This window comes from Sturnus vulgaris, chromosome 17 (genome assembly GCF_052056855.1).
Source record: "Sturnus vulgaris isolate bStuVul1 chromosome 17, bStuVul1.hap1, whole genome shotgun sequence".
NCBI lineage: Eukaryota > Metazoa > Chordata > Aves > Passeriformes > Sturnidae > Sturnus > Sturnus vulgaris.
The window spans coordinates 4,690,871-4,718,509 of NC_142259.1; the positions used below are offsets into that span (position 1 = coordinate 4,690,871).

At 43.3% G+C, this 27,639-nt stretch overlaps 1 protein-coding gene across 2 annotated transcripts in view; it reads left to right on the forward strand.

Moving 5' to 3' along the window:
- The window catches only part of CDH4 (cadherin 4), a 420,603-nt gene that overhangs the window by 366,541 nt on the left and 26,423 nt on the right, over window positions 1-27,639 (forward strand). For both annotated transcript variants that reach the window (XM_088174755.1, XM_088174756.1), the window contains 2 exons: window positions 8,185-8,322; window positions 26,727-26,912. In XM_088174755.1, coding sequence (XP_088030881.1) covers window positions 8,185-8,322; window positions 26,727-26,912 — 324 coding nt within the window. The remainder of the gene's footprint in view (window positions 1-8,184; window positions 8,323-26,726; window positions 26,913-27,639) is intronic.

The window sequence follows — 27,639 nt, forward strand, 5'->3', positions numbered from 1 at the left end:
ACCAAAGGGCACCTCTCTGCAGCACCGGGTGCTGTGTGAGCACCCAGACTTTGAACTATTGCTCGTCCCTCCCTGCCCAAGAAAAGCCAAATGTAATTTCATGGTTTTACAGAAATTGCCTCAGCCAAAAGTTAGAAGGCTTATTATTCCTGAGGTCTCCTTTTAAGTGCTCTTTGTGAGATGACCTGGAATCTCTGGGGCACAAAGGCTGGAAAGTTTTGATGGGAGTTGGTTCCTGTTCCTGGGAGATGCAGGTGGACACCAGCTCTGTCCTGTGCAGGGGGAAGGGGCTGGAGATGGGAGCTCTGCAGCTTCCCTCATCCCAGTGCTCCACCCAATACATGGATTTCTCTCCTCACGGTATCCCTGTTAGATAAGAAAGAGTTTTAATTTCATTTTGAAGTGTTATTTTCAATTTCTTTGATGCACGGAAAAATTAAATGACCTGCTAAAGGTCACTTGGGGAGGGTTTGGGAAAATGTTAAAGAAATCCAGATCTTCCAAGCTGCAGCCTGCAGCCTTAATCACAACCCTCCTCTTTTTTGGCACAGTGGCTGTAGTCAGAATTGAAATACATTATCCAAGATATTCATCACATCTCGTTTTTTTAGTGAAATTTATCTGTAGCTCATGCCAGCTCACTGCCACCCCTTTGCATGACTGTCAGGAGCAGGTAATTCAGTTTCCTTATTTCTCCCCTGCTTCCTTGTGGACTTAGATCTGATCTGGAGTTTGGATCACTGAAAAGAGAGATGCCCATTTCTAATTCTAATGTTGATAAGTTCTAATAACTGAGAATTCTAAGTTGTAATAAATGAGAGAACCATATGAGCAGCTCATTAACTAACAGTCTTTCTAAACAGAAAAGTTGGTACTATCCAAGGATAGAGACACTATCTACTAGCAATGGGGTTTCTGACAATAATTTTGATAATAATAATGTTAATAGTTTTGAAGTCAGCTCATAGCATCCAAGTCACATCATTCAAGTTTTGAGAAATGCCTGTGCTCAAATATCAGATAAGAAATGTTGTGGCCTCTGTTGCCCACCCTCTGCAAGTCAAAATGTAGAAAAAGTATCAGGTTAATAACAAACCCTACTGTGCTGGTAACCTTGGACACTTCTAACATGCTGCTGCCACCAGTGGTGGCCAGCTGGGGTCAGAGCCTGGCAAACCCTCTGAAGGTGAGTTTGGGTCACTTTACTGTTTTGGTGGATGTATTCTCCTGCGTGCCCCATCTTTGGGCAAATGTTGCTGCATTGAAATTTCACATTTTTCACTGCAGCTTGAGTGGTTTTTTGAAAGCCTCGATAGCCCAGGCTCAGTGTCTAATTCCTTAGGGGTAAAACTCAAAAAAGAAAAAAGTATCTATCTCAGATGAATATGGTGGCAGCATATTGCACTCTGTTCCAGTTTAATACAGCCCTTCCTGTGCACAGCATTGCTGGCACCAGGCATTGTTAGGAGAATCATTAAAATGATCCAGCAGCATCCCCAGTCTGTCTTACCATTTCCAGTTATTTGTCTGCTGTGGGTTGGTTTGGTTTATTTTTTCCTTTTTTTTTTTTTTTTGCTGGTTTTGTCTCAGGGCTGTTGAGTGCTTGGAGTTCCTGTTCCTGAGCTTCCCCGTGTATCCCTGACAACTGGCAGATGACTGCACAGCTGAGATGCTGGGTCAGTGGGAGATGCTGCTCTGCTCCTGGCACTCACCATGAGAGGAGGTGGATGAGCAATTCTGTTTGGTTCACAGACCTTGTGTCTGAGAGGCTCCAGGGAGATGTGGCCAGGATGCTGGAAGGCTTTTGGGGATGCCTGCTGGGGTCTGCTCTGTTCCCAGTGCAGGAACATTTTCCACTTCAGCACTTCCCCTGCCTGAATGACACAGGAGAAGGCAGCCGTGGGCAGCAGCCTCTGAACTGCTTGGTCTCACGCTACTAAAAGGCCAAACAGAGTAGACTCCTGAAAGGATTTCTGGCATTCTTTGATGTTGTAACCTCTGTGTGATAAAAAGATCATATTCTCTTTCTTTCAGGTAACTTTTAAAGCACTTGCTCCTGCTTTCATAGGAAAGCTCAGCTTGCTAGTGCTGGGTGTTGTACCCGCCACCAGAGGCTGTTTTGCTTTCAGAAGCTGCCACACAAAAGAGGAAAGAGCTGCTAAAAGCTGGAGCAGGTCCCATTTACACTTATGTGAGAGCTTCAACACCTGCCCTGGGAGAAGCTGGAAAAGTTAATGGTGGTTCCAAATGGGTTAAAAGGTGTAAATTGTAATACATTAATATACTGTCATAAAGTGCAGTATCTTAAGAGAGAATAAGATGAGTTGTATAAGGTGTGAGATCCCTTTATGGATCTTAGGTGCTGAGAGGGAAAATGTTAAGAAGTTTAATTGTTAATCAGGCTGCTAGGAGAAAGCTTGGCGATGGGCCTCCATTTGATTCAGACAAAATGATTTTTGAAGGGGAGTGGAGCAGCTCCTCCAGACTGGAGGTGTGGATGAAACTGCTGTGAGGGGTGGGACTGAGGCTGTTCTTGGCACAGAGGAGTTTTTTGGTGTTTGAGTGGTGGCAGGTTTGGTCAGAGGGTCACAGGAATACACAGGGTCACCAGCACATCACAGACCAAGGTGTCACATCACCACCTTTGCGAGGAGGAAAGGCAGCCTGGTGAGCACAGGGCTGATCCCAGCAGAATAAACTGTGCTTGCTGGACAGAGCCAGACCAGCACCACCCCTGCCTGGGGCTCTGCCATCACAGGCAGCTCATAAAATCAAATACACCAGAGGCTTGTGAAAGGGGAACACCTTGCCACGCTGGAGAAAAAGCCAATATAGCTCCGGCCAAATGGAGAAAACAACCCTGAATGCTGGCTTCACTGTTTGTAGCTGTGCAGCACTGAGCAAGTGGCCCATTTTGTTTTTAAAATAGCATTGCCTCCCTTGTTTTATGCCTGTCTTAGCAGAAACATGAGCACCTCAGGTTGGAGCTGGTCCTGTGTGGCAAGGCTGTGATGGAGCAAAACTGCATCTTTTCAGCTCAGGCAGCAGCCTGTGCACTGGGATTTATGGGCCCAGGGTTTGATGTCTGCCAGGGACTCTGCAGCCACAGTGTGATGCTGTGCAGTCTGTGAGAAATGAAAAAGTCAAGGTTTATCAAAGACTCTGCTCAGCTCTGGCACAGGGGTGAAGCTCACTCAGCACCACCATTGCTGGGGGAGCTGCAGGTGTGCTGCCTGCTCTGGGTGTTCTGTGAAAGCTGCCTTCTCCCCAGAGCTTCCAGAAGAGGAAGATTTCCAGCTTTCTACTGGAAATCTGTTTTTATTTAACCACGGCTAAGTAGGGAGTATTAAGGGATAGATGCCTTAAAAGCTTTTCCTGTGAGCTTTGTGTAAATGGTGGCTAGTTAGGTCTTTTTGGAAGAAGTACTTCTGCTTGAGTCAAGTGAATGCTTGGGAGAAGTTTATTTGGTTTTAAATTGCCTTTCGTGGTTCTGGTGCAGTATTTATTAATGGTGTGTTTGCCATCTCTGATACCCAAAAACATGAACATCAAGTCTTCACTAGCATGCAAAAAAATTATTTAGAAAACAAATCACAAGAACATCTCATATTCATCTCATTGGTGTTGCAAAATTAAGGGGAGATGAAAAAACATAGATATAAAGAAGATGTGAGGATAACCACAGGAGGAAATAGAATTTAAATTTTCTATCTCCTTCACCCATAGATTCCTGCTAATACATCCTACATCCTGGTAACCTTATTTGCTTTACCAGACGTGATGCTAAAATTAGCTAGTCATACATTTCTCAGGAAGTAGTAATTAATTGGACAATATTTGTACAGAGCTTTGAAAATGTAGGTCCTAATTTTGCAAACCCTTTGTCCGTAATGCAGATTAATTTAATCACATAATTACTGCATTTCTGGACTTTGGTATACACAGTTCCCCAACTCATGTGTGATGTATAATAATTACCTGTGTAAACTGGCAATAGCCACATTTCTCAAATACTGTGCATGCACGTTTGGAAATTGGGATCACAGGTAGCAGTCCATTATTAGGACTTCATTTTAAAATACTTTGTTCTTTTCTACTCTGTCTCTGACTACGATTTACTCTTGTTTATACCCTCTCAGCAAGACTGTGCTCAGCTCAGCCAGGGATTTGAGCCTGTCCTTTCCATGCCAGCCTCTGTCTCGATGGGGAGAGCCACTTGCAATATCTGTAATTTTGTTTGGGGCACCTGGTCCTTTGTGTGTGCCAATGGAATGGGCTGGTTCAGTGGTAACCATCAGTGTTAAGCCTTTTCACACAAACAGTCTGTGCTATTTGGACTGAAAGGGGTTTTCTTCTTTTCCTTTTTAGAAAGTTGTTTGTACACAGAGAATGCTGAGAGATCTGCCTTCTGCTTTAGCTCAATTTGTCATAATTTATACCTAGACCAAGAGGATTTAGCCCTAATTTAATATAGAATGGTTTTCCTCCCCAGACCCTGTATTAGATTGCTCCAGCATCTCCCTCCTCTAGTGGTGAAGGACCTCCTAATTTCCAGCCTAAATTTATTCATGGCCAGTTTATACCCATTTGTTCTTGTGTCAACATTGTCCTTTAGTTTAAATTGCTTCTTTGCCTTCCTAGTGTTTATCCTCTGATGTTATTTATAGGCAGCAATCATATCTGCTATCAGCCTTCATTTTGCCAGACTAAACAAGGCAGGCTCTTCCAGGCTCTTCTCTGGTGATGGGCTCTTCAGTGCCAGCACCTGGCTGGCTCTGGGGGCTCAGCAGTGAGCACAAGGGCTTGGATTGTGCTCAGCATCCCAATGAGCCCTGGGTGCTTGGCACAGGGAGCCAGGGTTGCCAGATGTGCTGAGGGCTGCACACAGGGTGTTTGCCTGCAGCAGGGAGCTGCTGGACAGCCCTCCTTCCTCGTGTCCAGTCAAGTTCTGGTTTATTGGTGCCTCACTGCATTTTCCTGTATTTTGTGCTGTTAAATCACATCTTTCAATTACCCAGTTGCCCTTCTTCCAAGCTGCCATTCCTCCTGTACAAGGCACCTTTTTTAACCAAGCCCTTGACTAATTTCCCATTAACCAGCTTAACAAATTTCTTCAACTAATTTACTTCTTCTGGAATTTAGCTGATGTATTTCTTTGGGGCACTGTATCAGATGATTGACAGAAGAGCAGACAGATTAGATCTGCCACAGTTCCTTTAATTATTACTTCCTTCATAATTTTTCCCTTCAAATTCCTTTCATAGTTTTTAGGTCAGACTAAAAGCTCTGCACTTATCAAGATGAGCTTTTTCCTTGGCTGGAGTAGAAACAGCAAATTTGCTTTGCTGTAGCATGAAGATCTGCTGGATTTGTTAGAAACACTTGCCTTGGGACCTCCCACAGGCTTCAGCAGGGCTGGGTTTTTAGTCTAGACCCCCTTGGGCCACAGGCTCATTTCCTGAATTCCACAGCATCACCATCAGAGCAAACATGTAGTAAATGTTAGGACCATTTTGGTTACCTCTATGCTGTAGTTTCTGCCCTGTGTTGGTTAAAATTTCATTTTTGAAAAGAAAGAGAATAGGAGAATTATTCTGTATGATCAAAATGCCATCGAGAAAATGTCTCTTGTGCTTGGGGGCATGAGGCTGCCTTTTTTTTTTTTAATAGTCGAAACAATAATAATACTATTAGGACAACAAACTGAGATGCCCCTGGAGATGATGTGACAAATTGGAAGGACATGCTGAAATTGAAATTGATTGAATAGTTCAATAAAATCAGCTTAATGCACAAAAGCAAAAAGATTAGCTAGAGAAAAACAAAAATCAGTAATTTGTTATCTGCTGGGGCCAATCTCACTGGAGATTGAATTAGTTATAAATGAGAACTAGGCCCTTGAAAGGAGCACCCTTGTATGCCCAGAGTGCTGGAGCCTTTCAGAGGGGTGTGGGTGTGGGTGGCAGCCATGAGCCTGAAGGTTTGGCAGATCACATCCCAGACTATTTCAGTGTGGTGGACTTGGCAGCATTGGCTTTATGGCTGGACTTGATCTTAAAGGTCTTTTCCAACCTAGATATTTCTGTGATTTCAAATATCTGAGTTCTGTACACATACTGTTCTCCATGTCAGAATCCACTTTTGCTCTAAACACAAAAGTTTTGTGTTCAGTTGTTGGAAGTCAGTGCAACTCTGGGGAGGTGGCTGGGACATTTGCACATTATTAAAAATTGTGGCCATTTTCCTTCTCTCTCTTTCTCTTTTTTTTGTAATATTATCTGATCGACATATTTCTTTTAAACTTCTTAAATTTAGTGTTCTGAATTTGTGTGGGTTTTTTTTATGAGCACTACAGAGCCCAATGAATGGTGCTTTGTTGAATAAAACAACTCTGTTGTAAACCTGGGGTCTGTGAGTACACACACACAGATGTGTTTCTCTCATTTATGTGAAATCTGATTGCTGCTACTTTTTTACGTGTCCTCCCCACTTCTATGATTTAAACCTTCTGTTATTTAAACCAAAATATTTGGCCTGTTAGGAAATACTTCCATCAGCCTCCCAGGTCATCTGTAGCAGAGAGTAGGAAGGAAAAGCTAAATATGAAGTAGAAATTGCATTTACTAATGAGGACATTTCAGCCTTGTGCAGTGCTTTACAAATGGAATAATGAACGGCACCTTCTTGCATGAGGCAAAACAAGGGCTAACAATAGTTTCTCCCTCATGTTTTATTATACAAGATAGGGAGAGATAATGAAAGTGCATTTCCATAATATATTCCAGTTGCAAGGTGCTGATGGATCCCTGAGTGTGATGTCTTGTCAATTTAGCAGGTCAATTAAAAGCCCTGGAATCAAGATAAAGCTAAAATGCAGATCTCTTATTCTGGCAACTCAGAAGAATTAAAGAACTGAGCCAATTACAGCACTTCAAGGATGTTTATATGGGAATAAAGAGACCTAATTGACCTAATTCTTGCCCTTTGAAACCTGAGAGGACATTTGACATTTCACCCACCCTGTAGCATTGGCACCCTGAAAGAGCAGCCCTGGGTACCTGAGCTGTGCTCTGGGGGCAGTTGGTCTTTTCCTTGCAACGAAGTCCCTCCACTTGACTTCACAAAAAAACTTTTCCGGCATAAAACTCTGCCTCCACTTGGTTTACCCCCCCTCGGGGCTCTGTGATGTGCCACCTGCAGCCCTAAGGAGCAGGATTGTGTTGAGCTTTGGGCTGGATCCTTCCCTGGTTCTCCTGCATCCCTTTGCTCACTTCCCAGGAGAGGAACTCTGCTTTCCTACCTGCCTGTGAAGTGCTCTGTGAGCACAACACGTAATCAACAGTAAATTCTGCAGATCTAAATGAAAATTTATTGTAGAGGCCAGTTGTAAAGATCAGGAGATCACTTCTCTTGGTGCAGGCAGATATTCCTAAATAAAGAGATCCCAGGAAGATATGTGCACATGCAACATCAGATGGCCTCTCCTATTTTATTCAGGTTTATTTTCCAGTTGCATTGACTTACAGCATGCTTTAGAACTTCACTGTGTGATTTTTATGGCTGGCTCTGTGAGGTTTTTTCCTTTGAGAGTTGTTTTGTAGGGGGTACTCAGGAATTTAAATTAGTTCTGCTGAACTGCTGTTTATTGCATTGAATTATTTTTTTCTTCCATACTGGACTTAAATTCTCCTTATTTACCAAGATTGTGTTAAGGATTGAAGCACGAAGAGCATTTTAATGCTTTTTGGGCATCAAACTGTGTGAGCAGAACGAGCTGGAGGGCTGCCAGGCAATGTTGATGTCAATTTTGGGGGTATAATGTTCTTAGCAATGTTTTCAGTGAAAACACATGAACAAAACTTCTACTGGTTTTCAGAAGACAGAAGCTAATGTTGCAGAAAATGCTTAAAAGTTAATAAAAATGTCAGCTTCAACCAGGGAATTTTGCCTATAAGACTTCTGTTTTCCCATGAGACAGATGATGTCCACCAACCTATGCAAAAATCACTTTAAAAACGTTGCAAAAAAAATTCATTGATGTTTTTAACTAACATTTTTAATCTAATTAACATCTTAGCCTGCTTAAAGATCACACTTGTGTATGGAAAATAAACGAAGTCGTTTTACAGGGTGCATTTTTGTCTCTCATCTTTCCCTTTTCTTCTTTTTTTTTTTTTTTTCCAGAAAGTTCAGCAGTACATAGTCATTGTCCAAGCAACAGATATGGAAGGAAATCTTAACTATGGTCTCTCAAACACGGCCACAGCCATCATCACAGTGACAGATGTGAATGACAACCCCCCTGAATTCACCACCAGCACTGTGAGTATCCACACATCAGCAGGGTGATGCATGGACACGGGGGTTTTAATTCATGGCTCTTGATACCTGCTGTCTCCAAACTGGTTAGGAGGAACTTTGATGGATAACTGGAATAAAGACTTTCAGGGGAGGAAAAGGAAAAAGGAAAAGACTGATTCATGAACCAGCAAAACTGTTTGGTGACCGATTTGGCCAAGGCACTGAAGGAGCTGAAATAACGTGGCAAGCAGCCCGTGTCTGATTGCACCAAAGAGGATGCAGCTCTTCCATAGCCATTGGCTCTAGACATATCAGAATTATTAATACTTAGGAGTGAAATCCTGAGCAGTGAGAGATATTTGGGGTTTATGGCTTGGATATGATTTCAAGAGGGCTGTAAGTACTCTAAAGAGATACAGGTAGCTGGTAAAATTTGTATTTCACTGATAGCTCCAACAGATGTATTTGTGTGTGCTGGCAGTAAATGTGTAGACATTCTTCAGTACATCTGGCTTTAATCAGGTAAAGATTTTTCTTATGTTTTATTAGCACAGTCTTCTGTTCTGTTCTCATGTGTTCCAAGGTGTTCCTGGAGCGCAAGGGGTAAACAACAGAGATTGTAAATGACAAATTCTTAGAGTTGGTTAAGGTAAAAATGAAGAATTGGAAAGTGAAATGATGTGGCCTGGTTCATTCCAGCCTTCATAATCATGTAGAACATCTGAAATGTGCATAGTAAATTTAGAAATCACAGAGCAATGCAGAGGTCTATATGTTAATAAATGAGAAATGTTGTGTACCCCTTGTCTGTATTTATATGAAGATCAACAAGGAGCAGTAAGTGATGTATCTTAAATGGACATCAAATTTTTACAAATACTGAAGGTCCAACTTCTTTGTGCTCAAGTCACCGAATATCCTTGGAGGAATTTTTATTATTTATATTATTCTGAATTTTCATTCCCATCCTAAAGGGTCTCTAAATATTTATTAGCGTAGGACCAAAGTTTCCCCTAAGTTATACTCTTACAAACTGCAGATATGTCACAGAAGCCAAGGAAGTCATGCAGAGCTCAGTTTATGTCCCTGTGGACCCAAACTGGATTCATGTCAGTTCTGGAGTCTGGGTCCTTCCTTCCCATCTCCATCGGGAACTGGGCTTGGGGCTGTGATGAGCTCAAGCTCAAAGTAGCTTGAGATTCTAAGAAGAAGAAAGGCACTGAATTCCTTCTGAGTCACAGCAGAATGGGCACCCAACATGTTTGCATGTCTGGACATCAATGCTCAGGTTGTGGTGCTGCTCCAGGGGTCTAACAGCACCCGTGTGCTTTGTGTCCATCATGGATGCTCCAATCTCTCTGTTGAAAAGTTGTGGTTAAAGATCTCCTTCAGTATGGTACAATTAGGAAGAGCCATGAAAATACAGCACAGGTCTGGGGCTGTGTGGTCCTTTCTCCTGCCGGGACAGAATTATTCTCTCTGGAAGGAGGTCTGTGTCTGTGGGGCCATGGGACCACGCACTGTAGATCTGCCACAGCTCCCTGGTGCGTGTGGGGCTTCATTCTGCCAGGTAAACCCTTCTCTGCCCTCCATTTGAGTGAAAAAGGAATGACATCTAGCGGCCATGTCACTTCAGCACATGTTCACATGACCCAGGTTGTGGGGTCCTTGTGTGCAGATGCACCTTGGGGGGTGAGGTTTTGGGGAGCACCGTGAGCTGGGTCAGGGTCACTTGCACGAGCACATTGGTGCCTTCTACAGGGCAGCATTCTCTGCAGATGTGGTGTATTTTAATGGCTTTCCAAAGCACTTCTCAAAGCTGATGGAAGGTGGGATAATGGAAATTTTCTTTCAGGTGAATTCGGAGTATTTAATGTCTCGGTGTGTGTTAAACCTGGAAGGAATAAAAGCCATCAAGAGAATTACCCACAGAATTGTGTTAAATGGATTAGAAAATGCTGCTCTTCCTCTAAGCAGAGTTGATGTGTACCATAATTTCTCTAATTTCAATCACCGAGGAAAGAGTTTTGCAAGGGCCAAAGGGCTTTACATAGTGGCACATGGGACTTCTCTATAAAGAGTTGAAAACCAAGGGTGTTTTACAATAATACTTTCAGATTCTATGGAAACAAATATCTTTGATATACTCCTGGGTATAGGCAGGCTGAATTTCATGTGAGTATGAAAGTATAATATGTTTTTTCCCTTACTGGCAGAGAGAACAGCATCAGGCTGATGAGTTTCTTTAAGCCTGAGCTGAATCTCCTCACTGTCCTCAAATAGTCTGATCTGCATTTTAACACCTCTAAAAAAAATAGCAAAAATCACTTTCCAGGAAATCTATAGCTCCTCAGAGAGTGAGAAAGCCCATGGTCTCTTTTAAGTCTGTGGACTGTTTGGAGAGATATTGTATATTTTTATTTTAAATAGTTGTATTGAGATGCTGCTGTAAAAACAAAAATAGGCTGAATAACTGAAACTGTGGCTTGCTCTTGGCAAGCTGCCAGATGAGAGGAACTCAGGAGCTGTATTCATCCCAGACAGATACAAAGGCCCACCCTATAGTGCTCTTAAATTACCTGTCATTCAGCCAGGGTGGTTTTAGACTTAATCGTTTCTGGATGGGAATGTAGCTCAGGAGGACACTGCACCACGCTGGTGTCACGGCTCATGTATTCAGCAGCAGGAATTAATGTTACTGTGTAAAATTTAACAACGGGATGGGAGAGAGGAAAGCATCCACTGTGATGGTCGAGAGTCAGGGCACAGTGCAGGGATGTGTGCATGGACCACGTGGAAGTTCAGGCACAGGCACAGGAATGCCAAAATGACACATCCAGCAGAGGAGTGCTGGTGAATGGACATCCAAAACACCAGATGGGCTGGCATCAAAGTGTAGTGCTGGATGAGAAGTGGTATAAGAGCAATAAAATTACAAAGATCCTTAGAGGTACAAAATGAAGATACCTCAATAAAACTCCAGAATGCCTGGGTGCTTCCATGAAAACTGATGTCAGTGGGTTTCACATGCTTTGGGCCACCACCTGAAAGGCAGGGGAAGAAGGAGCCCCACCTTCTCAAACAAAGGGTTCTGAAATTATATGGGGGGAAGGAAATGAGAGTCTCTGAATGAAACAATTTGGAGCTCAAGTCTGCTGTTAGCTCTAAGGCCAATCTCCATCAGCATGGCCAGTCCTGGCAGTCATGAGCACTACCTGCATCCAGCTGCAAGGCACCAGGCTCAGCGAGGACCAGGTGCCTCCTCTGGTCCTTTCCTGCTCTGGTTTTGTGATGGTGAGTGTTTTCTTGATCTGCACTGCTACCTGTGCCTGTGCTGGGAAGCATCAGAGAGCAGCCAACAGTGGGGAGGTGTCTCCTGAGAGGCATCACCAGAGTGGAGCATCCCCTGAAACACTGGGGGTTTTTAATCCCCCATGCCCAAGTTTTGTGTGATTCATTCATTTCTATGGAATTTTTGGTGGATTTTGCACCTGTCAAGTCAACAGCTGTTGTAAAATATTGACGTTTTAACTGGACTGTATTACAGAGACTTTGTAGGAGTTTTTACTGGAAAACTGGCTCTCTTACAGTTGTAAGATAAAGGTATCACTGTGCCCTCCATTATCCAGAGTCCTTGTTACTTATAACAGGATCATGTCCTCTGACATGTCTTAATCGTGGGGAAATTCCTCAGTCTGCCTTCAAATATTTATCTCCTGTGTGCAAGTGAGGTGTGGGTTTTCCATATTAATATGGATCTGTAGCCTCTGGCCAGATGCTCACCTCTGATACAGGGAGTGCAGTGAAATTAGAGTTGGTATTTCAGAGATTAAAAGTCAGCTGAGACAGAACAATGCTGGATAGTCTCAGGTGAGGTTTTTATGTAAGATTGAAGCATCTTTCTTGCTCACAGAGGAGCACCTTTAATTCCAGTGAAATCTTTAACTCCTCTCAGGCAGGATGCCCTTTCCAGTCTGACCCATGATACTGTTAATAGCCATCCAAGGATTTCCACTTTATCTAAGAAAATGCATAATCAGAGGGGAGGAGAAGTGAAAGAAATCCATGCCTGCACTTGACTCATACAAAGTCTATTTTTATCATATTCAATCAGGAACAATCAGGCACAGAGAGGAGACGCAGATGAATTTGCATGATCAGACTTCTGTGTCTGAAATGTTAATTAAAAGTTATTTTAAATTTGCCTACTGTGCAGAACTTGTTTTTATAGTAGCCCATGTAAGGAAAATATTATTTCACAGGGCTAAAGTGCTCATGATTACTTGGGCTTGTGGATTATTGGGAAAACCTGCCTGACAATCAACCTCTCAAAAAAAAAATTTTAAAATGTTTAAAAAAAATTGGAGGGGGTGCAGAAAGAAAGGGAAAAAAGAAACTGGGCTATTCAAGTTCTTTAAGCTCCTGAGCCTTAGGAGGTCTTATTTAAAGCTACTTTAAAATCTGCCCTTTGGCACTGCTTTGAGAATCTCCTCTTCCAAAGCTGAATCCACTGGAGTCTGTTTTAAAGAGGCAGCTCTAGGACAGCATCCCCTTCCCTGCCTCGCTGGCTAATCCTGACACTGACACCAGTTAGGAACAGCTCCAAAGGTTTGGGACTGGACTCTTGGGGCTGGGTGGGAGCTCCCCAGCTCACAGGGCAGTGCTGGCATGTGCTGGCCTGGGAAAGGCCACCTGGCCAAAGACTGGCTGAGCCCAAAGCAAGGTTGCTTTGTGCTTTGTGTGGAGTAACCTGAATGGAGAGAGGCTGTGCTGGAGCAGCAGGGATGTGTTACTGGGTGAGGTTAACCTGGTTACAGCATGGACTCGGCTAATCAGTGAAGGAGCAAGTCCTTGTTGCAAGCATATTGGGAAAAGCAGTTCTTGCCAGTTTTTAACTGGCAAGTTTTTAACTATTTAATTAATGCTGTCAGACCAGGCTCACCCCTGGCTGCTGCAGTGAGGCTGAGTTCAGCTGGCTCGTGCTGGGCTGGAGCAGGCAGTGCTGGAATCTGCAGAGGAGAGCTCGGTGCTTCCTGCACAAAAGAACACAGAGATAGATCCAAGTTAAAAGGGCTTCTTGGTTTTGGCACCACACTGCCAAAAATGTCTGACCTTTGTCTGTGCAGGTGTTCTGGTTCCTGGAGTAGTGTGGGAGATTGCTAATGAGCCCCTTCTGAGGAGTGCTTTGGAATTTGAGAGGGAAGATGCTCTCGGAGCATCACTGCCCTGCTGGCATTGTCCTTTACCAGAAATAGTTCTTCCTTCTCCCATTCTGATGTTTCCTTCCGATTTTCTCTCCCCTGTGATTTCCTAGTGTACATCATTCCGTGAAGCAAAACAAGCCAAGATCCTCCAACCCCTTCTGCTTTACATCTTCCCTTCCCTGGTTATCTTGCTAACCCTGCTGTGCTCCTTGCTCTGCTCAGTTTTCATTCTTCTGACCCAATTTGGATGTAGTAATCCAGTTTCAGTGCCTTGAACAAAGGCATTAGTATTTCCTTTTTCACAGCCATGGTGTAGCTTTCACTCAGCCTCCTGCTCTGTGAACTTGCCAAAACTGGGGAAACAAAGCTAACAAGCATAACCTAAAATTGTATTCTCTGTTCTGATTTCATTTGTTCTCACGTTCATTGTTTGTTTGAGGAGAGAATATAGCTGTGCATCAACCTATGCAAGAGCAGCACTGCACAGAAATAGCTGATGTGAACTGTAAAAATGTGACTTTTTTGCAGGTGGGGTGAATGCTTTGCCTGTGCTCCAGCCCCCTCAGTCAGATCCTGCTGAGCTCCATTTTTAACGGTGACTTTCAAAATAGCAAAGCAGCAGGGAAAACCCTCAGCTCTTCCTTCGGGCTGAAAGATTGTGACTTCCAAGTAACTGGGATGCAAGGATGCAAATAGGTCTGCTTGGAAAAATGATATTTAATGGTTGTAGGAAACCAAAATCGGCATCCACGTCAGGCTGCCTTGGGGTTTCCTAAACACATTTATAGGCAGATGTACCCAGAAGCATTCAGAACATGGGAGTGTTATGAGAAATCCATTTTACATGCATGCTCATGTTTTACAAATTAATCTTACAGTGTGGAGGGAGAACCCAGCAGGAATGGGATGTCACTGGGATTTCCTGCATACAAAAAATGGGACCAGGATGCCTTTGAGGGCATTCTAAAAAGAGATCTTAGCAGGCTGATCCAGGAAAAAAACAGTGAAAGTGCATAGCTTGCTACCTCCCAGGACCTTGGCAGGTGTCCATCTGCCTCCTCCCTGCTCCTAGACCCTGGAAAATATCAAGGGCTTAAATCTTGAGCACTGTGTACATGATTTACCAGTGTGCAGATAAAGCTGCATATGTAGCTGTTCATTCAGATCTCACTGTCCCTGTCACTACACCTGTGCCATTCAGAAAGTCTAGAGTGACATTTGAATGTAGATTAGCCCAGATCATACAGCATTTTTAAATCATCAAAACTATGCCTGTGGCATAATTTAGAAAATTTGGCACTTGTCACATGAGGCAGAATTCAAGTAGATTGCACAGGTCAGAGCTGGCAAGGGGAAGGACCAGGTGCTGTGGCAGGGGAATGTGCAGGACTGGGTTGTTTTACAGCTCAGGACAAACCCAGGAGTTCTGTACAGTCCTGCAGACAGGCTTTATTGTTAAAAATCAATTATGCTTTCATGGAAATTCCCAGATGACTGTGTTCACTTGCAATTTTCCAGTCAAAGTGAGGCTCAGCCAAACTACCCAGCAAAGCCTGGGCTGTTATAGAGCTGTCAACCTCTAACTGAAATAAATTATTATATTCAAGTGAATCGAATATGCCCAGTAGCATTTGGGTATATGAGCATCTACCTAATTCTGTGTGCATTTCCATTAAATATATAGTCAGTGAAGTCTTAAAAACCACAAATCAGTCTAGTTTTCTTAAATAAGACCCCAGTGCTTATAAATTGAAATGGGCTTTCTGCCTCTCATTGCATGTCCTGGTGACAACCTTTGCCATGAACAATGAATTAGATTAAGGATGTTAGGTTGGGAGGTAGCAGTAACAAAGAGAGCACAAGGAGAAACAATATTCATTCTTCTCATCCTGCTTCAGCCTTGTGCTGAGCTCACCACAGTAATTCCAGGGCTTTGCAGCTGTAGACACACAGGGTAACCATGATTAGGAAATTATTTACATCTTGATCTGCCTGTGGAGTCAAAGTGACCTTTGGAGATGGATGTCACCTCAGTGCAGAGCCTGTCCCGTGGAGCTGAGGAAGTGTGATGCCCACACAGTTTCATTCTGGTGGAGGGTGGGGGTGAGCCCCAGCTCTGAGTGCAGATTCCCTGGGAGCACTGTGGCTTCCCAGGCACAGCATCTCTGAGTGCCTGGGGGCCCTTTCAAGGGAACACAAGACACACTTCATACTCTCTTGTGGATGCTCAACTTCTGTTCTTTATTTTATCACCTCTTTCATCCAAAATGAAAGATACTTCTCACTTTATGAGAAAACAATAATAATTCCTCATGTCTTAATGAAAAAAGCATTAGCTTCTTCTGTGATGTCTGTTAAGCCTTTATACCAGTGTAACACATGACAGAAGGATGAGATACCTTGGAGACTGCAAAACAGATAGAAATACAGAGATATATATGTATAAATACCAAATATAGATGTGCATATAGCTGGATCCAAAGCATAGATAGATACTGATGCCAGGCAAACAGTCATCAATCATATCCAAGTCTCTACTCACGGATAAATTGAGGTTTATATGAATTATTCCATTACTTTGTGTGGGTATATATGCATCGATTTAAAAAAAAAAAAGTCATCTCCTTGATAGAAGTCTCTTCCTAATAGACCCCATTAATCAAAGCCTAAATTTACAGTGCCTTTTGTTTTGTTTATTTCCTTTCAGTACATTCATTTTCAAATTATCACCAAATTAATCATGTACAGAGCTTTAAACTTGGCTGCCACGTGGTGAAGCAGTTCTGGTTCCTCTCCATTACACTGTGCATTAGTTATTAAGGCACAGTTCAAGGCTCTGTTTAGCCTGATTCTGCCCTGAACCTAATTGGAATCAGCTAGACTCTTCCTTGTAAATGGGTCAGTCACACAGAAAAAGCATCAAATGTAATCTCAAGATTGTGAAATAAAGCAGAGAAAAAGAAAAAAGGAGATAATTTTATTTCTCCTCATTGATACCTGCTTGGTGGTTAAAAGAAGGATTAAAATGAGGTCATTAAACTTTCCTTGGAGACAAAACCCAGACCTCAGTGGTAATATGATTAATCAAATATAAAAGTGAAGCTATTCTGAATGAATAACTCATTTTTATAGAATATCTAATTACTGAAATGTCGTCTGCTGCGGAAGAAAAAAACGGGGGGGGGGAATTAATTGCAATAACAATTCAAGAAGATAAAGTTTTTCTGAATTAGGTCTACACAAGAAGCTAAATTGAGTTGATTAAGTAATTTTGGTTTCAGGAACACCCTTGATGGAAGTTAGTGGTAATGAATTTTTCAGACCTCAGAGTTTAGAATTGCCAAAGACCAGTGATTAAAAAAAAAAAAAGTAACGATAGTTTCATTAAAAATTTCAATTTTCTGTCATGAAAAAAGAAAGTGTGGGGGGGATATAAAAAAACCACTCTTTTGGTCTCTCTCAGATTGGACACATGTAGTACTTGGTGTAAAATCAAGAATAATACAACCTCCTCTCCATGCTGGTGAGTGTAATCTCAGTCAGCTGGAGCTGCAGCACCACACGGGAGGCAGAGGCAGCAGGAGCAGCACAGATTATTCCATGTGCTCCCTGCATGGCTTCCACTTGGAACAGCCAGCAGCAGCCCCTCCAGAGCTGCCCTCCCTCTGTCCCTGCAGAGCTTCCAGCTTGTCACCCATGGGCAGAGTGGCACATCCATCCCAGCCCCGTGGGGATAATGAAACAGTGCCTGCATGTGACACATCAGTTGGTTTGACATTTGGATTTCTGACCTGCTGGTTTGCAGGTTTGTGCAGCTGGGTTAATATTATAGTTGTTATTAATAATAATATCATTTTAAATTTTAATTCATGTTAAATACCATGAAATATTATCAAAGCACAGACGACCCCTGGCCCACGACAGTGCCCAGCAGCCATTGCTCACCATCCCCCATCCTCTCATCTGCAGCATCTGGCACAGCTGGCTCCTGGTTCCGTGTCTCCTTTAGCAGGGATTTCTCTCCTGCCTCTCCTCCCCTGTCCACTCTGTGCAGGATCTAGAGGGAGAAGCCACAGACACATCCCCAGCCCATGCTTTCCATGGGATTTTCAGGGAGAAGGAGGTTCCAGGCAGGTGTGAGCTACCTGTGTGCAGTGAGGTGTGACAGGGACAGTGTCACTGACAGACTGCAGTCACTGACACAATCTCTGCAGTCCGAGGAAATGTCACAGGGAAATGCCCTTGTGACTCTGCTGTGCTGCCATGGAAATCACCCTGGGCTGTGTGTGTGGATCAGACTCTGTTCCCATCAGCTCTGGTGTGTCAGTCAGGCTGGAATTCCAAGGAGATGCCAGACACTGATGTTCCTGTATCACATATCTACCCACGTTTCTTGTCTGACATTTTTCTACCTGTTGCATTTCCCTCAAATTTGAATGGTTTCTTGTAGAGTTTGTGCCTCTTTCTGCTTTTGGTTGTATATGAAATATCCTATTTCTCCTCCTCAGCCCAGACCTGGCCTTGGAGAGCCTCTTTCAGTTGTCTGAATGTAGACACACCATCATGATTAGACTGGATGTCCACACAGCCCTGGCTGGTCCATGTCTGCCAGATAGCCCAGGCAAACACCCATTTGTGCTGGATTATTTCATTATCTTAAAAGTCCACAGCATCTCAAGTGCTGGTGTGAGGCTGAGAAATTTAAATACATTCTTTAACTCCATTATTGGAAGGCACTGAAATAAATCCCCTCCTGAGGTTGGCTAACTTCCTTGGGTAGACAGGTTTTTAATTCTTCAATATTCTCTTGCTTTTAAAACAGTTGCTTCTGAGGGCTGTCATTTTAAGAGGATATATATCTGGAATTTCATTAAGTACATTTCACTTAGGAAATCTTTAGTGACATGCTGTAGGGGGGAAAAAAGGGAGATTTAGCAAAGGATTTGGGAGTGCTGTGAGTTTTCTCTTATCAAATCTTTCTAACTGTCCAGGATGTCTTAAAGCTTCCCAGTTGTAGAAGAAAGGGTCACAACACAGAGAACAGCCAGTTAAAATCAGAGAATGGTTGAAAGGTTTCACCAAGTTTTTTTGAGCGTGGTAGAGTTTTTCATCCAGCATAGTGCAATAACAGGATTTAATTGCTAAAAAATAAAACAGGAGAAATAATAGTCTTTTCTTTCCTGAGTTTACAAGTATAGAGTGACTCCATCTTTTCTTTGACTCAATATCCCATGTTTATCACTGCATTTCTCTGCTCCATTCCACAGGAAATGTTGTAAACAAGATTTCAGTAAGAAGCCTTTTATTCATAGCAAAGCTGATAAATTACACAGTGTTACACAGTGCTCTGAGTTCCTGTAAACAGGCAGGCATTTCTCTAGAATGCCAGATTCTCACCTGGGTGAAGGTGGCAGGGAGTTGGACTAGGTGACCTTTACAGGTCCCTTCAAACACAAACCATTCTGTAATTCCGAGATTTTAGGGTTCCATCCTTTCCTGTAGAAGCCTTGGCACAAATTTCCTGTGAGTGCAAGTTCTCACTCTGCTGGCAGACACTGCCATTATATTTTAAGCATCAGTAAGGACATTGTGGCACCAGTGCAGAAGATCATGTCTTTAAACCACAGAATAAACCACGTTTTTAGAATAAAACACCTGCTTCAGTGGCTTTTTCCTACAAGACTGCTCCATCCAGTCAGGAACCCTTTTTATGGCCAGACCAGAGGTCTTCCAGTACCTGGTGATGGAGTTCCAATCTGCTCATCAAAAAAACCCAGAACCCCACTGTGTGCTAATTCTGAGCCTAATCTGGAAATAACAGAGATTTCAATTGCAGTGCAGAGGAAGTTTGAGCAGGAGTCAGTGTGCAGATGGGCTGAGCTGTGCTGCACAGGAAACTTGTTAAAAATCTCAATACCGGGATTATAGCCTATGTAAAAAAATCAGTTTCAGTGCTCTCATAATTCTTCCTTTCCCAAATACCCATCCTGAGATCCCAGAGGCACATGAGTAGCTTTCATATGCCTTAAAATCTGAAAAAATTAAATTAAAAACTCATTATGGGGAATCGGTGGTTAATAAGAAAATCCTAAACCAGACTTATCAACTTAAGGCCCTTCTTTATGAAACTTTATTACAGGTGCCTGAATTAAAACATCTCCTTCTAGACACATTTCACCAAGAGATACAGAACCAGACCTGTGGAGTACGTTTTGCTCACTTAGGAGCTGAGCTCTCTCACTCAATTTTTGCTGCTCTGGTTTACATGTAAATCAGGAAAATCAGGTTTTCAGAGTGTTGCTCAAAGCAGCGTGGTTATTTGCTGCTTTGCAGTTTGCAGGAGAAGGAAATGTGAGGCCTGATGTGCCAACAAATGAATTGATTGCATCCTCTTTTTAGGGAGCTGGTTATTTTGGGGAGTAAAAGCCCCTCATGCCATGGTGGGGGATGCAGGGGACTCTGCTTTGGCAGTTCCAGGTCAGGGTATCCAAACCCACGGTGGTTTGATTTGAGCTGGTGGCAGATTTGATTCCCAGCTGGGAAGCAGAACAAGTTAATTGTGCCTGTTTCTCCCCAGCCCATACAAACCTGTTTGGGCTCCCCAGTGGAGCTCAGAGCCTGGGATCCAGCTCATCCCAGTTCCCTGCCAGCCTTCCTGGGGCTCTTCCACCCCAGCAGCTCAGTGTGGATCACAGGGCTCTGTGACAATGCACTGGGGAGATCAATAGGCTAATCCAGGCTGACCTAATGGATTTATCAAGTAGCACATGAATTAATGATGTTCTCAGGATTCTGCCCCAGCACAGGGCACGGCTCCAGCCCGTTCTGGAGCTGCCTCAGGAGACAGACAAGTCACTTCAGCCTTTGGTTCTGCAGCTGAAGGGAAGCATAGGGCTGTCAAGCACTGTAAAGCCATAATGTATCCGTGCAAAAATGTTCTGTTATATAAATGTATGTATATAAGGGAGTCTTTTTAAGAATGAGGCTTTGTAGGCAGTTCCAGCTGTTTTAAAATCTTTGTCTCTATTTTAAAGAGAGCATTACTAATTACACCTGACAATCAAATAGTCTGCAGAAAAGTATCAGCCACCTTTTCCTGCTGTTCATTCTGTGGGCAAGAAACAAAGGTATGTTAGACAAGAGAGCAAATGAAATGTTCAAAGGATCCTTGTCTAAAACTGAAAAATAAAGGGCTGTGCTATCAGATCAGAATTTTAATGTATATTGTTTCCACTGGCTTCTGACATAAAATCTTTCATTGTTGGGTATAACCATTGTTAAAGGTCACTGTTGCAAAGGCTACATCATTTAGACGAGATGAGATCCCATTTTGGATAAATTCACAATTTTAGTTCCTAACAAGGAGATAGTATCAGGATTTGAATGTACAAGAGTGTCGGTTTACGGATTAAAGGCTTTTGTGTTCTGGAAACCACACTATGCCAGAGATTTCACGAGTTTCAGTGAGATGTGCAAGTCCCCAAAGTCAAGTAGGTTGATTAAAGTGGTTCTTTATAGCCTTTGAAATAGAGATAAAGTACAACTTTCCTACACGGGGTTAATGTAGAAATTTTTTTTCTTGACAGGGCTATATGCCTTCCAAGGACATAATTTTAATCTCTTTTTAAACCTTTCATACGAACATTATAAAAAGCTCCTTTGTGTTGTAATGCATTTTTATAAAATATCTAAATTTCTATGCAAACTTCAACCCTCATTTCTTAAGATATATTTATTTGGAAGTGGTTATCTTGCAGCAGAATGGTGTCTTGTGTCATCATTTCTGCAGCATCTTTTCATACTATCAAAAGAATGTAACATCTGATAATGAAAAAAAAATTAGTGCTCTTTGTTAGATATGCAAACTGCTTTTTTTTTTTTTTTTAATATCCTTTTACTATTATGTGTTCTGAACTCCTGGCAAGTACTCAAAGAGTCTTTGAACCAAGGTGAAACCTACACATTCCTTCCTCACACCGGAGTCTGAAGTGAGAGGGTTTTCTTCTGCTGCTTCTGAAAGAGAGAGTATTGCTTTATTCTCCTCTGCTCCAGCTTTGTCTTCATATTCAAAGAATAAAATTTGCATACTGATCCAGAGTTAGTCATTACTTGCGATTTTATAAAAATGGCACCAGTAAAGTGTAAAGCCAGTGGCTGTAGCCGGTGGCAGGAACACGACAGAGGTTGTCTGTGCTCCAGCCTGAGATCAGCTGTAGTGCCAAACTTTAACGCTTGCTGCTGTTTTTCAAACTCTCCCAAAGAAAACGAAACCAGCACATGGAGACCACGCTGAGCATCACTCAGACATCCTGCACAAACTCTGTGAGCAGGTGGGTGCCTTGTGTGCACCACACATCCCCAGAGCTCAGAGGGCTCCTGTGCAGGCAGCTGAGCTGCTTCAGCAGCACAAACTGCTGAGGACTGAGGCAGAACTTCCAGAGCATCTTTTCAAAGCTGCTGAGCTCAGTGTCCTGCACTTCTTGACTGGGCTGGGCAGGGCTGATGCTGCCTGAGCACCACCAGGCAGTGCCTGCAGCCTGGGCAGCCCCTTTGAGAGGGAGAACCTGGGTGACAGCTGGGTGTGAATGCACTCACGGGTGCACTGTGGAGTAAATCCACTTGGGTGTGAAGCTGAGGCAGAGATGCTGCAGTGGAGGGGGTTTTGTGGCCATGGACCTGGAAAAAAGAACAGCCCTGAGGTTTGTGGAGGGGCTGCTGGCTGGTGTAAAGCAGAGCAGCCTCAAAAAGGAGTGAGGTTATCAGTGGTCATCACTCGAGACCTCACCAGAGTGAGTAGTTTAATAAAATCAGAAATGAGCATCTCAAAGCCTGGCTTGCAAAATAAGGCTGACTTTACAGGGGTTTTGTGGGGATTTGAGCAAGCTGGTGGTCTCCTCTGCACACAGTGTGACTGTCACAGCAGCCGAGAGCCAGGGCTGGGATAACTCACAGCCCCAGCACAGCCATCCCTACAGCAAAGGATATTGGAAATTAAAGGTCACAGAATTGATAGTAAGGCTTAAGAAAACAGCAATTAGTCTGCTAGGAAGAAAAGCTAAATTACCAGTAGTAGGAGTAGAGGTGGGGGGAAAAAAGAGCATTATTGATCTAAATATCAAGTTGGCAGATATGCAGAGTACAGTCTAGAGGTTTTTTACACCTCTGGGCTTATTCAACCACCACAATAAAAAATGCAGGCCTATAAAGATGGAATAAGAAGCAATCAATTAGGATGGCATTTGCTTGTTTCCCTGCTGCAGTTGGGCAGGCACATCACAATTAATGATTTATTAGGAGATTTTCATCTTCCCCCCCCTCCATTTTACACAGATTGCTGCAACCAGACTGCAGTTGTTTATTAATTTCCCTACTTTTCAAGCATCTTTGTTAGCAGAAAAGGTAAACCCTTGCCTGGGGTGCCAGCATGGGGTTGAGTGGATGCCCTGAAGCGTGAGGAGCCGTGGGTTTTATTCAGCCAGTGGAGCCCCCTGAGTGCTGGGCTCCCTGGCTGCACAGCACCTTGTCTCCAGAGCCCAGTGGGGCAGGCTGGCAGCAGGAACTGGGGATGGATGGGACACCCCACCACCACACACACTCACCCTCATTTCAGTTTCTCCCAGCCTGAGGCACCTAGAGAGAAGATTCAGCACTCTGCAGCAGTCATAGCTGTCAGGGGAGGGGCTCAGGGTCTAATAAGAGGACTGAGATGCCCTTACTTTTCTGTTCATCCATAGCTATAGGTCATGAAACATTATTTGTCCCGGCAATTCAGCCTTCACATCCCACTGCTGCCTGGAACAAATGTTGTGACATCATTAGCAAATCTTGGAGAAAACAGAAAGATCTTCCCTGCAGACATTCATGTGGACAAGCCTTTGCCTTCACAGCTTTTTAGCAAAACCAAATAGGGAAAAAAGTAAGAATATTGGAAAAAAAAGAAAAGGAATTCCCTCTAGAAGGAAGCCTGAATAATTATCTTTGTGTTCATCTGTCTCAATCCCACACCTCCCTAGGAGTGGCTGCAGTAGCTAATTGGTTTTACTCGGCTGTGCATGACTTCACTGCCCAGACTCCAGATTTATTGCACAAAGTCAAGTCATGGTGTGAATTCATCATTTGTCCCCCATATCAATCCCTTTCTCCTTCAGAATGATATTTGTCTGCACGTTTATGTGCTCTCAGGTCCAAATGACATGAGAGACAAATTCTGGGATTAACTGATTTTAGTACCAACCGAAAAAATCAGAATTAATTATTTCCTTTTCAGCAAGGCATGATGGAGAAGGAGTTTTGCCAGCACAGGCCTTTATAGAGGGAGGAAGAAAAAAAAACTCCACAGAATGTAAGGATTTAAGACCATGCCATTTTCAGAAGGAATCCTTATCTGAGAAGGGAAGTGTGTAACAATCAGCCATAGAAATCCTTGTGAATGGTCTTCTAAAAATTTTCTGGAAATTAAGGACTTCAAATGCAACAACTGAAAGTGAAGCTAAATGAAATACAGGGGAATATGAGTAAATGCTACAGGTATAGGTCAAGCACTGCTTTATCAATCTTGTGTTTACTCCAGCAGCTCCTCCGTTGCCCATTGTTTTACCTTGTTTGAATAGATATGCTTCTCTTTATTTGAAAATCAATTGTAATCTTATGAAAGAGAACTTAGAGCAGAGGGAACGCTGGAAAGCAGCATAGTGAAAGATGTTCATTATCCTGGATTACTCCAGGGTAGGGAGGGAATGACATTAAAGAAGTGTGGGTAGCTTTGAGCTGCCATCCTTCCTTTAGCAGGTGTAATTTAATGTCATTACTTAATTTTATTAAAGGTAAAGACAATTGTGGACAATACACATTACAGCATTTACCTATAATAATGATAGTGGAGGAGTGTGAGAGGGAGGAAAGGCAGACTCCAGTTTGAATTCCCAGTAGCTGCTGATCTGTAGCTGATGAAAATTACTCTTTTCTTCATGGCACATCTCTCCAAGATTTGCTTTTTACCCTGAATAGCTTTGGATGACTCCTTTGATTCCAGTGAAGGTGCTCTGTTCTCATCAGAATAATACTTTGCTTTATAAGCACAGTAAGAAATATCCACTCTCAGTGCTGCTTAGGACTGATAATTTCCTAACAGAGGTCATCAACATGTGGATGGACTCCTGGATTGCCCAGGATGTGCTGAGCATTGTGGTGTTCACCCCAGTGGAAAAGCTTTATAGGCTGCTGTGATCTTCCTCCAGGCTTTATATTGGCATGTGTTTGTGTATTTATAATTTTTAATACAACCTCATGTTTTAAAATGTGTAAGCTGTATCACTGTGAGCTGAAAACAGATGTTGTGATGGCTGCTAGAGGAGCTGCTGGAAAATCTATTGTGTGGGACTTTTCCAAGTAACCCAAACTCACTGGCAGCTCCTGGGTTGTGACCTACTGAAGGTGTGCTGGGGTCGTATAGGACTGGTCCTCTCAAATGGGTTAAATACAGCTGATGGTTTGTTCTTGATGACTTAATACTGTTTGATTCTGCTGGGCATAGCCCTAGGAGTGACAGACAAAATCTGTGGTCCTGGGTTGAAGATTTGAGATGGTTTAACTCCTTTGGAATTACAGGATGATACCTTGCTGTCAGCAGTGCAGCCTGAAAAAGATTGGGGGGGGGGGGGTCGTCAGTTTGTCACTGCTGCTGTGCCATACAACATTAATTTAATGTAATGGGCAATAACTAGTGTGGATTTAGGAAGAGATGATCCTGTTTAACTAATCTGCTTCAGTTCAGACAAGGTTGATAGCAGAGTGTACATACGACATAATCTAATGGATTTTTCAAGAGGCTTTTGATAAATTTCCATGTATTTCCCTTGCTTAAGCTGTGTGCCGCAGAGACTCCAAATTGGGCAAGAGAATGGGTAAAGAACAAGTGAAATCAGGGGAAATAAAGAGAAAAGAAGAGCTGTAGCATGTAGTGGAATAAGAATTACCCTGCAGTTTCCCACTGTTCTTCGCCACCACTCGGCATGGCTGGAAAGAGATGCCATCTGCATTCACTAATGAAAACTTGTTTAGGACAGGTGCATAGCAGAAAAGAGGGCAAGATGCCATTCAGGATACCACTAAAGGGCAAATTTAAATTTACAGTAGCATAAGGCAGATTGAATATTTTTGCTGTCAGCAGTGAAATAATATATACCAAATACAAACATCCGTACCAGAGAGATGCCAAAGGATGGGGATGGGTTAGGAGGGGAAACAGACTCTTGTGCTAACAAAGGAATGATTTATTATCATTTACACAACCTGGCATTTGTGCACACCAAAGGCCAGATTTTAGAAGTGCTCTGCTCCTGCAGTTTGGGGCCAGAATTTCAGTAGCAGACTCGGAGCCAGCCGCTCCCGGCGTTTCCCCAGTGTTTAATTTGCCATATGTCAATCAGAGGGTTGATTTGCAAGTGCTGCTAATAGGCAGTGCTGAGACATGAGGACAGTTGAAAATTTGGGAACGTGTCTTACTGGCAGCTTTTGAGACCCAAACACTGGAAGTATTCACAGGCCAGGATCCCTGATCAGCCATGTGATAAATCAGGGACTGGGAAGCAGGAAAGAATGCAGTTAATGTGTCAGGATGTGCCTGAACAGGACATGCTCCATGGAAATCAGTGCTAAATGGGAGAATTAAGCACCAGGAAAGGCTGTGGCAAAATCACAAGAAACACTTCAAATAATGAAATAAAATCAAATCATGGGCAAGAAAGAAATAAAATGAAGTAAAATCGCTGAAGAAGCAATAAAATGCCATCACTGAAATCTGAGTGAGTAAAATATCTTGGGATAAACTGAGATAGTCATCCTAAAAAATTTAGACATTTCAGTCTGCCGTTTTCCCCTACTGTTGACAGTTAACTCTCTGGTTGCTGTAACTAAGCAAGAATATCAGGAATGTTTTTTGTTGGATTCCTTGGAGCATTTGCTGAATCTTGTGGCTGTGTGATAGTGGGCTTGTTCTCCTTTGGGCTGAAAGGTGAAGCTGGGCTTTGGGGAAATACTGAAAGGAAAAAAATAGGAAAAGCAGAATTGAGAAGGAAGTGTGTTGCTCATTACAAATAACTCCAAGGCTCTCTTCATGGAGGCTTCCCAGTGGGCATGGTGATGGAGGGGAGAGGGGAGGGACGTGTGAGGATGGACAGAATGACCATGGCCACCACGCCCACCCCTGTCTTTGCTTTGCAGTACTCAGGGGAAGTGCCTGAGAACAGAGTGGAGGTTGTGGTGGCAAACCTGACGGTGATGGACCGGGACCAGCCCCACTCTCCCAACTGGAACGCCATCTACCGCATCATCAGCGGGGACCCCTCGGGCCACTTCACCATCCGCACTGACCCCGTCACCAACGAGGGCATGGTCACCGTGGTCAAGGTAAGGACAACCCAAAGCACAGCCTGTTTGTCACCCTGGCAGCTGCAGGGATTGCCAGGAGCCTGCAGCCGTTCCAGTCCTTCTCTGTCTGGAAATACCAGTGCTTGGAGCTGCTGTTTCCCAGCTCAGCCCAGCCCACCAGGAGTTTTCAAAAAGCCTCAAATGCTGAAGGGATTCCCAGCACTGGAGCCTGACCTCCACCTCCTGCTCCTCCTTGGTTCTTTGAGCTCTGTAAGAGGGAATGGGCCTGGGCTAGGCAGCCCTGCACTTCTTGAGCCAGAAAAGCCCCTGTTTGCTGTGAATCAAGGGCAGTGTTTCACTGCCTGGGTCAGTCAAGTAATCCTCTGGGAAAGCAGGGCATGTCTCAGGAGGAGTGAATTTTCTGGTAACAGAAGGGAAGGAGATCTTCCCTTTGACTGAGTTGTTTGGCAGTAAACCTGTTGGAAAAACTGTCCAATTTTCCTTTTCCTGGTACTAAACACACAGTGTGAGGCAGATCCTCAGTTCAGAGCAGCTCCACTCAAAGCCACCCCCCCAGGATGGATCAGCAGAGGCTCTTGTCTAAAGACTCCCAAGAAATCAGACCAGAAATATCCACCATCCCTTCTTCCCTCCATGTGCTGGTAGAGCTGGAAGCCACAAGATACCTGCAGCAAGTGCCAAACTGTGTTTCTTTCCTTGCCTCCAAAGAACATGACTCTTATCTTCATTGGAGCATTCGCTTCTC